General features: G+C 30.2%; 2 protein-coding genes across 6 annotated transcripts in view; both read right to left on the reverse strand.

Annotated features, from left to right (window-relative positions):
* Positions 1–188: 188 nt before the first annotated feature.
* Positions 189–1,495, reverse strand: LOC111413684 (galectin-7-like). The gene is made up of 6 exons (XM_071199318.1): positions 1,188–1,495; positions 971–1,128; positions 825–916; positions 556–766; positions 378–503; positions 189–321 (listed from the first exon to the last, which is right to left on the reverse strand). Exons 2-6 carry the CDS (start codon positions 971–973, stop codon positions 274–276), a joined length of 480 nt encoding a protein of 159 aa, XP_071055419.1. The 5' UTR covers positions 974–1,128; positions 1,188–1,495; the 3' UTR covers positions 189–273.
* Positions 1,496–2,610: 1,115 nt separating this feature from the next.
* The window catches only part of LOC111413691 (unc-13), a 68,629-nt gene continuing 56,797 nt past the window's right edge, over positions 2,611–14,442 (reverse strand). For 3 of the 5 annotated variants that reach the window (XM_071199305.1, XM_071199306.1, XM_023044738.2), the window contains 10 exons: positions 13,700–14,434; positions 13,428–13,649; positions 12,926–13,375; positions 12,517–12,874; positions 12,255–12,380; positions 11,646–11,744; positions 11,419–11,581; positions 11,299–11,349; positions 4,843–4,969; positions 2,611–4,788 (listed from right to left, as the gene is read on the reverse strand). In XM_071199305.1, the coding sequence (XP_071055406.1) occupies positions 4,624–4,788; positions 4,843–4,969; positions 11,299–11,349; positions 11,419–11,581; positions 11,646–11,744; positions 12,255–12,380; positions 12,517–12,874; positions 12,926–13,375; positions 13,428–13,649; positions 13,700–14,434 (2,496 nt within the window). In that variant the 3' untranslated portion in view covers positions 2,611–4,623. The remainder of the gene's footprint in view (positions 4,789–4,842; positions 4,970–11,298; positions 11,350–11,418; positions 11,582–11,645; positions 11,745–12,254; positions 12,381–12,516; positions 12,875–12,925; positions 13,376–13,427; positions 13,650–13,699; positions 14,435–14,442) is intronic. The other 2 variants (XM_023044742.2, XM_023044740.2) reach the window with 1 other exon arrangement.

Genomic DNA, 14,442 nt, shown 5'->3' on the forward strand with positions numbered 1-14,442 from the left:
AAAAACAAAACTAACCTTACTCAACATTCCTTTATGGTATAATTGCCATTAAAAAAGAACACTAACTTTACAGCAAACAAATTTCAGCTAACTCCTTTGGTAATATTTTAATCTGTGTGGGCCAATGACAAACAAGGATAAAGTGATATAAAAAACTTAGTTGTTTATGTAATAAATTTTAGTACAAATAAATAAAACTCAATAAAATTTATTATTTTATCTTATCTTTGAATAAAGTTTCTTGCATTAATTTACGATATAAATCCTTCTCATTTAATTATCTCTTGGTAAAGGATACCCATACTCGATTTTTTCTTGATTCTAAAAACAAAAATGTTTAGTTATCATAAAATAATTGGTAAAATTTTCTTAAATACCGGAAATGTGCAATCTTCATACGAAACCAACGATAACTTAACGTCTCCTTTTAATTCGACCAATTTTACGTGGGTAAACGGAATCACGTGGAAAAAATCCGAAATTTGTTCGCCATTTAAAGCTACCTATTAAAATAAAAAATTATAACTTATATACAAAATGTACCAAAAATTTTACCTTAAATTTTGTGACCTCACATTGTACAATAATCTCGAACTTTTCCCCTTGGATAACGTTGACATCATCAACTCGCGTTTCTTGTAACCACCCTTTTTCGGGTACGTAACATTTTGAAACGAAAAATGAATGTTTATCGAATGAAAATGTTGTTGAAAGAGCGCAACCCGATTTATCAATGTTAGAATCGCATTGGAAACTAATTTCAAATCTAAAATTTTATTTAAAAACATTATTTTTTAATAATTTTATCAATTAAAGTATAAAACCTTGTTCCGTTTCGATTTGCCACACCCTGCAAACGAATTAAACATCCGGGAGAAAAAGTTTTTAATAAAGGCCAGCTATAATATGTATCCTCCTAAAATGGCTTTTTATAAAACTCATTTTTTATTACAATTTAAAAATAACTTACCATTTTGAAATATTTATAAATACTTAACTGTTCTGTATTAATTTCAAGTTAATATCGAGTGAAGTGAAATTGGAATCGAAATTCGACGTGTTTTTGATAAAATGAAACATCCTTAAATACTTTAATTCCTTACAAGATTTAGATTTATCGTTATCATTCTGAAACGTATCAAAAATTAAAGTGTTTAGATTTTTCTTTCAAAGTAATCAAATTATACTTTAAAAAAGGATATATACAGGGTGTCACACAAAAAACGCCCCAAGCTGTAACTCTGTCATTTACATTCCGATTTTCATGAGCGGGTTATCAAATGAAATGGTTTCATGAATACTATGATTCATGCTACAAATAAATTTTTTTCAAGGCCGTCTTCAATTTTAAGCGATTATTAACTTTTGCTTTTCAAATTGCTCTATATATTTTTCTTTACGTCATTGGATAGAGATTGTTTTTCTGAATCCACTGATGTACAATACATCCATTTTGAATATAATTTTAGTAGAGAAAAAAAACTGTATATACAGGTTGCCACACAAGAACGCCGCTAGCTGTATCTCTGTCATTTACCTTCTGATTTTTATGAACGAGGCAACAAATGAAATGGTTTGATGAATACTATGATTCATGCTACAAATAAACTTTTTCCAACGCCATCTTCAATTACTAGCGATTATCAACATTTGATTTTCAAATTGCTCGGTATGTTTTTCTTCGCGCTATTGGATAGAGTTTTTTTTTCTGAATCCATTAATATACAATACATCACATTAATTGTAATTGTAGCATAGAAAAACATTAAAATAGTTTCTAAACATTCTCTTAAAGTCACTTGTGTTATACTGTAGTGTGCCATGGGATAAATGAAAAACCAACTTATAAGTATCATTTACAATTGCTTGGGCATTGAAATAGCATTTAATGACTGTTATCAGTTTTGCGTGTTATTGTTTTCCATGGCACACTGCAGTATTACAGAAGTGACTAAGACAATGTTCGGAAAATGTTTTAATTGTTTTTCTCTGCACATCAATGGGCTCAGAAAACAATTTCTATCCCATAACGTGAAGAAAAACATACCGAGCAATTTGAAAATCAAAAGTTGATAATCGCTTGAAATCGAAGATGGCGTTGGAAAAAGTTTATTTGTAGCATTCATCAAACCATTTCATTTGTTGCCTCGTTCATAAAAATCGGAAGGTAAATGACAGAGTTACAGCTTACGGCGTTCTTGTGCGACAACCTGTATATACAGGTGTCTTTTCTCTGCTAAAATTACATTCAAAGTGGATGTATTGCACATCAGTGGATTCAGAAAAACAATCTCTATCTAATGACGTGAAGACAAATATATGGAGCAATTTGAAAAACAAAAGTTAATAATCGCTTAAAATTGAAGATGGCCTTGAAAAAAATGTATTTGTAGCATGAACCATAGTATTCATCAAACCATTTCATTTGATGCCTCGGTCATGAAAATCGGAATATAAATGACAGAGTTACAGCTTGGGGCGTTTTTTGTGTGACACCCTGTATAACATTTTACTTCTTGAAAACAGTATGCAAACATGAATGGTAGTACAAATTTAAAATATTTTTGATGATTTTGAAAAGAATAAGGAGTTTTGAGTAAAAATAACGCATATATTTATTTATTTTTTATTATTGGTTAAAAATCAAAAACAAAGAAAACAACAATTTTAGTTTAATCTTTACAGCAATATGTATTTTTGTATATATATACAACAGAGCTCTACGGTGGCTTCTTTTTGGGCGTTACACCGTTTTATTTTATTTTATTTTATCTCATTTTTTTCTTTAATTATTTCCATAACAAGAATACATCGCGATCGGGAAACGCACCGATATTTTTTCTTACTTTTTAATATTTTCACCATCCCTCATTTTAAATCTCATTAATAATAATTGTTTTTTCTTTTTATTAATTTAAATATATTTTACAGTTACGTATTAACATTATATGCATTCACATAGAATAACTTACAATGTAAATAACCGTGTGATAGCATCATTTTTTTTTTTTAATAGGACAACCACATTTTACGCTCCACACACGTTTTCTTTCAATTTTTACATTATTTTTTTTTCTTTTTGGTCAATTAGTTATTTTATTTATTATTTTAATTATTATAAATTTTTTTTTTCGAAATTTTTATATACTAATATATTTTATCTTTTTTTTTCGTCGTGAAAAGATTTTTATAAAATTAAAAAAGGACAATTACAATATTATTATTTTTTTTTGTGTTTCGTGTGTGTTTTATGTGTATTTTTTTATGTGTAAAGTGTTTCATTTTTTTAATGTGTATTTATATGTGATTTTTTACTTATAATTATTTTTTTTCAAATTAAAAACGAAGTACACAAAAACAGGATCTTTGTTAATTAATTTTAATTATATTTTAAGATTAATTTGTAATGGTAAACTCATAATAATCATATAATACGATGATACGTGATTATTTTTATGTGGTTTTTTTGATGAGATGATAGATACAAGAATTTTTTAATGCGCAGCAGAACGAATTATATTAGCACCTTAAAAACGATATGATTATAAGTAATTTTTTTATAAAACCATACTGATTTTATTTTTTTCTAACACAAGATTATATTTAAAAAAAATCAGTATCGTTTTAAGTAATTTGAAATGGGCGAAAGTGGAAGAACATGATTGATACACCTTTAAAGTATTTTGTTATTACCAATTAAAAATTAAGTTCTTATTAAGTTATCAATAATAATATTAATTTTTTTTTTTGGTATTGTCTTTGAAGATGAATTTTATTTAAATTTTCTTTAATTTTTATTTAAATAGAATGATTTTTTAATATCTTTTTTAATTCTAAATAAAATCTTGAAAAAACGACTACAATTAATAAAAATTCTAGTTTTATTTTTAATTATTCTTTAAACCCAATTTTTGCCCATCATATTTTTTATTCGCGATTTATTTTTTTATTTTTAAAGAGTTCAATGCGATGCGAATGCACACTGTATCTTGAATATCACAGTGAAGATTTTTTCTTTTAATTATTATACACATTTTTATTTTTTATTCTTTTTACGATTATTAAGTAACATTTTTGTCGGTTATTTATTAACTTCCATCGGAACGAAAAAGATTATAAAACGAGTAAAAAGAGAAAAGTGAACTTTTTCGGAAAAAGGTAGAGAAGGTTTTTAGAAGATCTTTTTTACATATATTTAGTAGAAGAAGCGAATTGCGGCTTTTAGTTTTCGATTATATATAAATATTTAACTACGGATTTTTCTTCTGTTTTTATTTTTGCTCGGAAAGAAGAATGAGTAAATATTATTCTTATGTAATAAGGCTTTTTTACTTCATTAAGATTTTAAAATCCCCAATTTTAATTTTAAAATTAATTAATTTTGCTTTGTGCATTTTCTTCATCTATCTTTTTAATAATCCAAAATCAACTCTAACATTAATTAATTATTTTTATTAAATTAAATAAAAAATAATTCAAAATAAAAAGATATTCTCGGGGATTAATTTTCATTAAATTTGTTGTGGTCGGGTTATTATTATTTCTTTTGCGGGGGACGGTTATAATCTCAAAAAACGTGGCCGGTTTTTTCATCTCCTCATTTTTCCAACTACAATTTCTTCTTCACTGGTTCGGTGGAAGATTTTCTTGCCGTATTTCCGATTTAAGCTTAACAAATTCTTTGGCCACGTCATCGTTTGCTCGTTGCGAAAGAATCCGCAAAACCGTCCATCCCGTTTCATCGATGTGAATGCGTTTCGCTAACGATAACCAACAAGCAATTGAACCCTAAAAAATTCCAATTATAATCGCATTGCATCATCGTTACACTAACATCCTTACCCGAGCGACAATATCTTTTAATTGCATGACGGCCACACCGACCAAACGATCCTCCCGAGCAAAGCAGTAATCTTTGACACAAATGTGAAGTTCGTACCTGCTGAGCGCTTCTTCAGTGGTTGGTGGCCTAAAAAAGAAAATACCAAAACATTTTTTTAATTAAATTTATTAGAAGAACGAAATTAATTTATAAAAAAAAATAACTACTACGTTTTAAAATCCCCTTTTTTTCTTTCTGTTTATGAGTCCATCTTGGGAGTCTTCGTTTCTTGTAATAATCGATTCGGTATCGATCGTTTTTCGCCCCAAAATTTTTTCTTTTATCAATCAAATAATTTCGTTTCATTTTAAACATACTGTTACGGCCGATTTTATCACTTTTATCACTTATTTCACACAAAGACACTTCACTGGACGATGATTTATCACGGTAGGAACAATAACTCTTCGATTTCGATGAGTTGACATTTTTTTTCGATGAACTTTGATTACTTTTATTTGACAAACAACTTTTAGATCTCGAAAACAACAGTCTCCGTTTCTTTCTCACTTTCGAGCGATGCCGAGTAAAGCTCCATTTTCTTGCCGGAATTTTTTTCACGTCTAAATAACCAGTTCGTACGTTGCTATTGAGCTTCTTCAAACGTTTCAATTGATTTGTAACCGAGGACTCGCGGCTTCTGTCGTTGTCTTGCCATAAAGTAATCAGCTTTTTCCACGCGTGTTGTAAATCCACGGATTTACTGCCCATTGATTTTCTTTAAGTTCTTATTCGAAATTTTTTTTTCGATTTTCAAAATCCGATTGATGATGTTGACCAAAAATTTTGTGTGATGTTGTCAGGACTGACATTAAAAGTGAGGTTGTCAAAAGTGAGACTAATATTTTAGTAACTAAGGTAGATATCAAACAAAGTTAAAAGAATTGATTTTAAGTTAAGCTGTGTCATGTGGTTACAAAATTTCCAAGATAACATAAGAATTTCCAATGATATTCAGAGATTACTGAGAATATCTAGGAGTTTCTAAGTAATTCAACACTTTACTACTCGATTTACAACACTAGTGGATTCCTGAAAATCCAGATTTTTAGGAATTTTTACCTAGTCCAACCCAAAGAATTTTGAATAATATCTAACTCATATCTGAGGTTGTCCAGAGTTATTTAAAGATTTTTTAAGCATTTTGAGAGATATTTAGAGAATTTCTAAGGATTTCCAATGATATACAGAGATTACTGAGAATATCTAGGAGTTTCTAAGTAATTCAACACTTTACTACTCGATTTACAACACTAGTGGATTCCTGAAAATCCAGATTTTTAGGAATTTGTACCTAGTCCAACCCAAAGAATTTTGAATAATATCTAACTCATATCTGAGGTTGCCCAGAGTTATTTAAAGATTTTTTAAGCATTTTGAGAGATATTTAGAGAATTTCTAAGGATTTCCAATGATATACAGAGATTACTGAGAATATCTAGGAGTTTCTAAGTAATTCAACACTTTACTACTCGATTTACAACACTAGTGGATTCCTGAAAATCCAGATTTTTAGGAATTTGTACCTAGTCCAACCCAAAGAATTTTGAATAATATCTAACTCATATCTGAGGTTGCCCAGAGTTATTTAAAGATTTTTTAAGCATTTTGAGAGATATTTAGAGAATTTCTAAGGATTTCCAATGATATACAGAGATTACTGAGAATATCTAGGAGTTTCTAAGTAATTCAACACTTTACTACTCGATTTACAACACTAGTGGATTCCTGAAAATCCAATTTTTAGGAATTTGTACCTAGTCCAACCCAAAGAATTTTGAATAATATCTAACTCATATCTGAGGTTGCCCAGAGTTATTTAAAGATTTTTTAAGCATTTTGAGAGATATTTAGAGAATTTCTAAGGATTTCCAATGATATACTGAGAATATCTAAGAGTTTCTAAGTAATTCAACACTTTACTACTCGATTTACAACACTAGTGGATTCCTGAAAATCCAGATTTTTAGGAATTTTTACCTAGTCCAACCCAAAGAATTTTGAATAATATCTAACTCATATCTGAGGTTGCCCAGAGTTATTTAAAGATTTTTTAAGCATTTTGAGAGATATTTAGAGAATTTCTAAGGATTTCCAATGATATACAGAGATTACTGAGAATATCTAGGAGTTTCTAAGTAATTCAACACTTTACTACTCGATTTACAACACTAGTGGATTCCTGAAAATCCAGATTGTTAGGAATTTTTACCTAGTCCAACCCAAAGAATTTTGAATAATATCTAACTCATATCTGAGGTTGTCCAGAGTTATTTAAAGATTTTTTAAGCATTTTGAGAGATATTTAGAGAATTTCTAAGGATTTCCAATGATATATAGAGATTACTGAGAATATTTAGGAGTTTCTAAGTAATTCAACACTTTACTACTCGATTTACAACACTAGTGGATTCCTGAAAATCCAGATTTTTAGGAATTTTTACCTAGTCCAACCCAAAGAATTTTGAATAATATCTAACTCATATCTGAGGTTGTCCAGAGTTATTTAAAGATTTTTTAAGCATTTTGAGAGATATTTAGAGAATTTCTAAGGATTTCCAATGATATATAGAGATTACTGAGAATATCTAGGAGTTTCTAAGTAATTCAACACTTTACTACTCGATTTACAACACTAGTGGATTCCTGAAAATCCAATTTTTAGGAATTTGTACCTAGTCCAACCCAAAGAATTTTGAATAATATCTAACTCATATCTGAGGTTGTCCGGAGTTATTTAAAGATTTTTTAAGCATTTTGAGAGATATTTAGAGAATTTCTAAGGATTTCCAATGATATACAGAGATTACTGAGAATATCTAGGAGTTTCTAAGTAATTCAACACTTTACTACTCGATTTACAACACTAGTGGATTCCTGAAAATCCAGATTTTTAGGAATTTTTACCTAGTTCAACCCAAAGAATTTTGAATAATATCTAACTCATATCTGAGGTTGTCCAGAGTTATTTAAAGATTTTTTAAGCATTTTGAGAGATATTTAGAGAATTTCTAAGGATTTCCAATGATATACAGAGATTACTGAGAATATCTAGGAGTTTCTAAGTAATTCAACACTTTACTACTCGATTTACAACACTAGTGGATTCCTGAAAATCCAATTTTTAGGAATTTTTATCTAGTCCAACCCAAAGAATTTTGAATAATACCTAACTCATATCTGAGGTTGTCCAGAGTTATTTAAAGATTTTTTAAGCATTTTGAGAGATATTTAGAGAATTTCTAAGGATTTCCAATGATATACAGAGATTACTGAGAATATCTAGGAGTTTCTAAGTAATTCAACACTTTACTACTCGATTTACAACACTAGTGGATTCCTGAAAATCCAGATTTTTAGGAATTTTTACCTAGTCCAACCCAAAGAATTTTGAATAATATCTAACTCATATCTGAGGTTGTCCAGAGTTATTTAAAGATTTTTTAAGCATTTTGAGAGATATTTAGAGAATTTCTAAGGATTTCCAATGATATACAGAGATTACTGAGAATATCTAGGAGTTTCTAAGTAATTCAACACTTTACTACTCGATTTACAACACTAGTGGATTCCTGAAAATCCAGATTTTTAGGAATTTTTACCTAGTCAAACCCAAAGAATTTTGAATAATATCTAACTCATATCTGAGGTTGTCCAGAGTTATTTAAAGATTTTTTAAGCATTTTGAGAGATATTTAGAGAATTTCTAAGGATTTCCAATGATATACAGAGATTACTGAGAATATCTAGGAGTTTCTAAGTAATTCAACACTTTACTACTCGATTTACAACACTAGTGGATTCCTGAAAATCCAGATTTTTAGGAATTTTTACCTAGTCCAACCCAAAGAATTTTGAATAATATCTAACTCATATCTGAGGTTGTCCAGAGTTATTTAAAGATTTTTTAAGCATTTTGAGAGATATTTAGAGAATTTCTAAGGATTTCCAATGATATACAGAGATTACTGAGAATATCTAGGAGTTTTTAAGTAATTCAACACTTTACTACTCGATTTACAACACTAGTGGATTCCTGAAAATCCAATTTTTAGGAATTTTTACCTAGTCCAACCCAAAGAATTTTGAATAATATCTAACTCATATCTGAGGTTGTCCAGAGTTATTTAAAGATTTTTAATCATTTTGAGAGATATTTAGAGAATTTCTAAGGATTTCCAATGATATACAGAGATTACTGAGAATATCTAGGAGTTTCTAAGTAATTCAACACTTTACTACTCGATTTACAACACTAGTGGATTCCTGAAAATCCAGATTTTTAGGAATTTTTACCTAGTCCAACCCAAAGAATTTTGAATAATATCTAACTCATATCTGAGGTTGTCCAGAGTTATTTAAAGATTTTTTAAGCATTTTGAGAGATATTTAGAGAATTTCTAAGGATTTCCAATGATATACTGAGAATATCTAAGAGTTTCTAAGTAATTCAACACTTTACTACTCGATTTACAACACTAGTGGATTCCTGAAAATCCAGACTTTTAGGAATTTTTACCTAGTCCAACCCAAAGAATTTTGAATAATATCTAACTCATATCTGAGGTTGTCCAGAGTTATTTAAAGATTTTTTAAGCATTTTGAGAGATATTTAGAGAATTTCTAAGGATTTCCAATGATATACAGAGATTACTGAGAATATCTAGGAGTTTCTAAGTAATTCAACACTTTACTACTCGATTTACAACACTAGTGGATTCCTGAAAATCCAGATTTTTAGGAATTTTTATCTAGTCCAACCCAAAGAATTTTGAATAATACCTAACTCATATCTGAGGTTGCCCAGAGTTATTTAAAGATTTTTTAAGCATTTTGAGAGATATTTAGAGAATTTCTAAGGATTTCCAATGATATACAGAGATTACTGTGAATATCTAGGAGTTTCTAAGCAATTCAACACTTTACTACTCGATTTACAACACTAGTGGATTCCTGAAAATCCAGATTTTTAGGAATTTTTACCTAGTCCAACCCAAAGAATTTTGAATAATATCTAACTCATATCTGAGGTTGTCCAGAGTTATTTAAAGATTTTTTAAGCATTTTGAGAGATATTTAGAGAATTTCTAAGGATTTCCAATGATATACAAAGATTGCTGAGAATATCTAGGAGTTTCTAAGTAATTCAACACTTTACTACTCGATTTACAACACTAGTGGATTCCTGAAAATCAAGATTTTTTGGAATTTTTACTTAGTCCAACCCAAAGAATTTTGAATAATACCTAACTCATAGCTGAGGTTGCCCAGAGTTATTTAAAGATTTTTTAAGCATTTTGAGAGATATTTAGAGAATTTCTAAGGATTTCCAATGATATACTGAGATTACTGAGAATATCTAGGAGTTTCTAAGTCAATCAATAGACTTGTAAATATTTTAAGGGACTCATTACGAATTAAAATTCAAAAATTTCCAGAGAATTTTAATGCTTTTCCTATTTTTAAGAATTTTTAGAAAACAGAAAAAATTTGGATTCATCTCTACCGAAAGTTGCGAAATAATTTATATCAAAAATAAGTTACAAAATTATATTTCTTATTACAGTATTATAATAAATAAAAAAAGTTATTTTCCAAGAACAATTTTTATCGATAAATTTTAAAGTATACGACAAATCTTTACTTTCTTTTCCGATTTTTCGCAACTTTCTTCCTTTTATTTCCTATCCGAGTTTTCGTCCGAAGATATTTCGAGTAAGTTCGTCTTAGTTTCGACCATTTCTCTCTAGGATTTTTTCGCATCGCCGGTTTAATTTGCCACTTTTTTATTCTTCTTCTGGGTGTTTTGGATATGGAACGTCGAATATGTCCAAGCGAAAACTTGCTGATTCTCTGCGTTAACGGCGTTCGTTTAAAACTATATTTTGGAGCTTTATTTGAATGTAAAGCCGTTTGCGTTTCGATTCCTCGTAAAATCCTACTTGAATCTTTTGCGGCTAACGAAGTGTGGCTAAAAACTGGGTTGGCTAAATACGAACTAGAAGATAATAAGTATTGCGAGGAACTATTATGCGTCTGTTTTAATTTTTTTTCTTTGATATTTCGAAGTCTTTCTTTATGTGATCTGTGTTTATGACTTTTCCTGGTGTGGGTTGTTCTATCGTCGCAATAAGATACATCTTTTAAGTTGTGGAGTAATTTTGTGATTTTCTCATTTAATTTTGATAAATTACCTAGTTTTCTTTTTATCGAACCTTCGCGATTTCTTCGATGTTGTTGCAAAATTTCGATCTTTTTACGAATTTTATTAATAAATTTCGCATCTAACATTGTTTTCTTTTTTTGACGAAGTACTATTAATTTATATTACGATAAATTTTGACATTACGTTTTTGATAGAACTCTATGTCAATTTATTCTTTTTTATTTTTTTTTATTAATTCTAATAAACTTACCTTCGACCATTTTCTGTGTCGATTTCTTCGCAATGTGCAGTTGAGATGAAGCTTGAATTTTTAAATTTAAGAATAAAATTGGATTATTTAAAATCAAAATTGCCAAAAAGTACTACTTACAAGATAAAGCTCTCATTATATTTTGGCGACCAATTGTTTGATTTGGATTTCGTGGCGAATTTTCTTTTCTTGTCGGATAACCATGGACCGATTAGGTTTACTTCGACAAAAGGCCTAAACATTCCCGAGACGAGTGTCCATTTCAAATCGTTTGCGGCAACCACTTTAAATATAAGACAACAACACATAATAAATGACTTCTAAACTGCTTGGTTTTGACTTTTTACCTTTAACAGTAACTTTATGTTCAGTTGGAGTCCCTGGATGCGTAAAGAGGTCTACTTGAATCGATACTTCGCCTACACAGTCTTGTTGGTCGATCGAATCTGAAAGGAAACATCGAAAAACGAATTGATTAATTATTTTATAAAAAAAAATAATAAGCTCATCTTGTATTTGCTCTAAAAGAATTAAAAGCCGTATTATTTGAAACACTTTACTTCCATGTTCTAATCGGCAGCTTCACTAAAATAGGATATAGATAAGGCGTGCTTTAGAATTAAAAATTACATGCAAAATGTCGTAAAATGCTTAAAAAGCGGGAGATTTTATTTTTTAAATTCTCTTCATCGAAATGTATCTAATAAAGAGTAAAGAATAAACTAAATCTATTTTTTATTTTCTAAAAAAATTCTAAAATCTAAACTAAGATCTGGCTTTACTAATGAATTATTAAAATTGTTTGTTTTAGTGTTTTTGCATCGTTTGTGCAAGAAACAACCCAAGTTATAATGTTATTGATAAAAAGAAACTGATGGACTTCTTGAGGGAGGTGAATTTAGATTAATTGAAATGATTAATTCAAACTTGAACAATTTTAAAATGTGGGGAGATACCTTGTTGGGTCTGTTTAATTTTCTTGGACCTCCTAGGCTCCTCCTGCGCCTCTTGTCCCTGTTCAGTTTCGTCCTTTTCACCAGAAATTTGCCGCTCGAGGTACGTGTCTTTATTGTTAAGCGGCACTTTTTTATAAATTTAATAAAAATTCAATTTTCCCAACGTTTCTCGTTCTTTTAATGTCTTAATTTAATTTTATCATAATTTTCTTTGAATTTTTTTAGTTTGATGTTAAAAATAGTTAAATTAAAAAGATCTTACCTTGGTTAACTTGAGATATCACAAAAGTGGTTATTAAAGAATCCGTCGTTTGCGTGTACAACGATAAGGCATACTTCAAGCTCATCAATTCGGGGTTCTTCTCTAAGAAGGTCTTTTTCAGTCCGTTTCCTCCAGCGTGGAAGTATTGTCGAATTGTTTCTAAAGCCACGTCTAAAACTACGCATTGTTTCGGGGATAAATTCTTTTCGACTTCTTTCGAAATGTCCATCACGCCACTCAAAGCGTTTTTAACGTCTTGTTTACCCGTCATGTGGTTTTTAAATAATCGCGACATATCCTCGATTTTTGTGTTAGCGGCTAAATTTTTTGCGTTGTCCGTTATGCTTTTGAAAACCAACTAAAATAAATTATTTGTTAAATAAAACTTAAAATAAATTTTTTAACTTACACTTCGATCTGACATCGGTGGTAAAACAACATTTTTCTCCAAGATTTTCATAACGATCCTCCATAACTCCTTTAATAATCTTTTCAACACGGTTTTTTCACACGTTTCCGCATACAAAGATAAAGAACCATCGAGTAAATCCATTAATGGTCTTAATACGTAATCAGCATCGGGCGCGCACATTTGTCTCGCTGCTTGTTCGTTCTTTGTGTCGACGTTACCTTTAATTGCCAACAAGATATCTGCTAATTGCTTAACACTTTGAGTGATTCTTGGTTCTAAGATATTCGCGAATTCCGTTGCTAAATCGTCTAAAGTTCCGTTTAACGTTTGTTGAAGTTCGGTTAAAATTTCGGCTGCGTCTTCTTCCAAACTTTTTCCTCCCATCGATTCAAACATTTTTTCGAGTTGTACCCTGAGTTGTTGGATGTTATTCATTAAAATGCACGCCTAAATAAATACATAAATTAATTAATTATAAAATTATGGTATTTTTAATTACTATTCGTTCATCTTGAGCATGTTGAGGGAATTCAGCTTTAACAATATCCGCGTACGCTATAAGAACTTTAACGATGGTTTTAGCGAAACGCTTCATGTATCGTTTCCAAATTTCAGGATCGGGACATTCGAGCTTTGAAACGACGTCAAAGCATTGCGTTAATTGCGTGAAAACATCGACGACGGAGTTTGAAAATAGTGTATGTTCGCTACTGTTTTGGAACTGCAATTTATAAATTAAAAAATTAAATAATTACATTTTTTTGTATTTACCCCGTCTTGTTTATCCCTTTTAAAGGCACCGTGTAGGTATTCTAAAGAAACATCATCGTTCTCATTGAGCCATTGCATCACGAACGGCTCAAACCAGGCGGGATATTCAGGCACTGTGTCTTTGTACGGCAGTACATCTTTGATATAATTCGTATACAACCATTTCACCTTAAAATGCAAATTCATGTACGCAGAAGATTTGCATAATCGGTGCTGTTCGTGTTCCTCGAGAGCGTATTTCATATCTAACGCGAAAAATCCCCACATATTCGCCGCTGATAATTGCCCAATATTCAATTCTTGAGGAAACTGATTCAAAACCGGACCATAACTGTTTTTGTCTTCATCAATAACCGATACGATTAACGCTATCAATTTATGCCAGAAATCGACACTTTCCAAACTAGGTCCGTGTTCATCGGGATCGCGTTTTTGTTCGCCCGGATCGGGTTGAAACTCTCGAATATAAAGTTCAAACGCGTTCTCGAACAAAAATTGATAAGTCGAACGCAAACATGCTTTAACGCAATCCTTAACAACCGTACTCGCTCTTGGTGGACATGAAAGCTCTTGCACTTTCATTCGGAAGAACGTAATCGAGGTGAGAAGATCAACCGTTGATTTTAAGTCCATTAATTTCTCTTTGGATGAAGCCGGGAAATTATTTCTGTACATCGATAAATCGATTCTTAAGGAATTATGAAGTTGGTCGAGAAGCTTTACAAATTTTTCTTTCTAAAAAT

The sequence above is a fragment of the Onthophagus taurus genome, chromosome 10 (assembly GCF_036711975.1).
Source record: "Onthophagus taurus isolate NC chromosome 10, IU_Otau_3.0, whole genome shotgun sequence".
Lineage (NCBI taxonomy): Eukaryota > Metazoa > Arthropoda > Insecta > Coleoptera > Scarabaeidae > Onthophagus > Onthophagus taurus.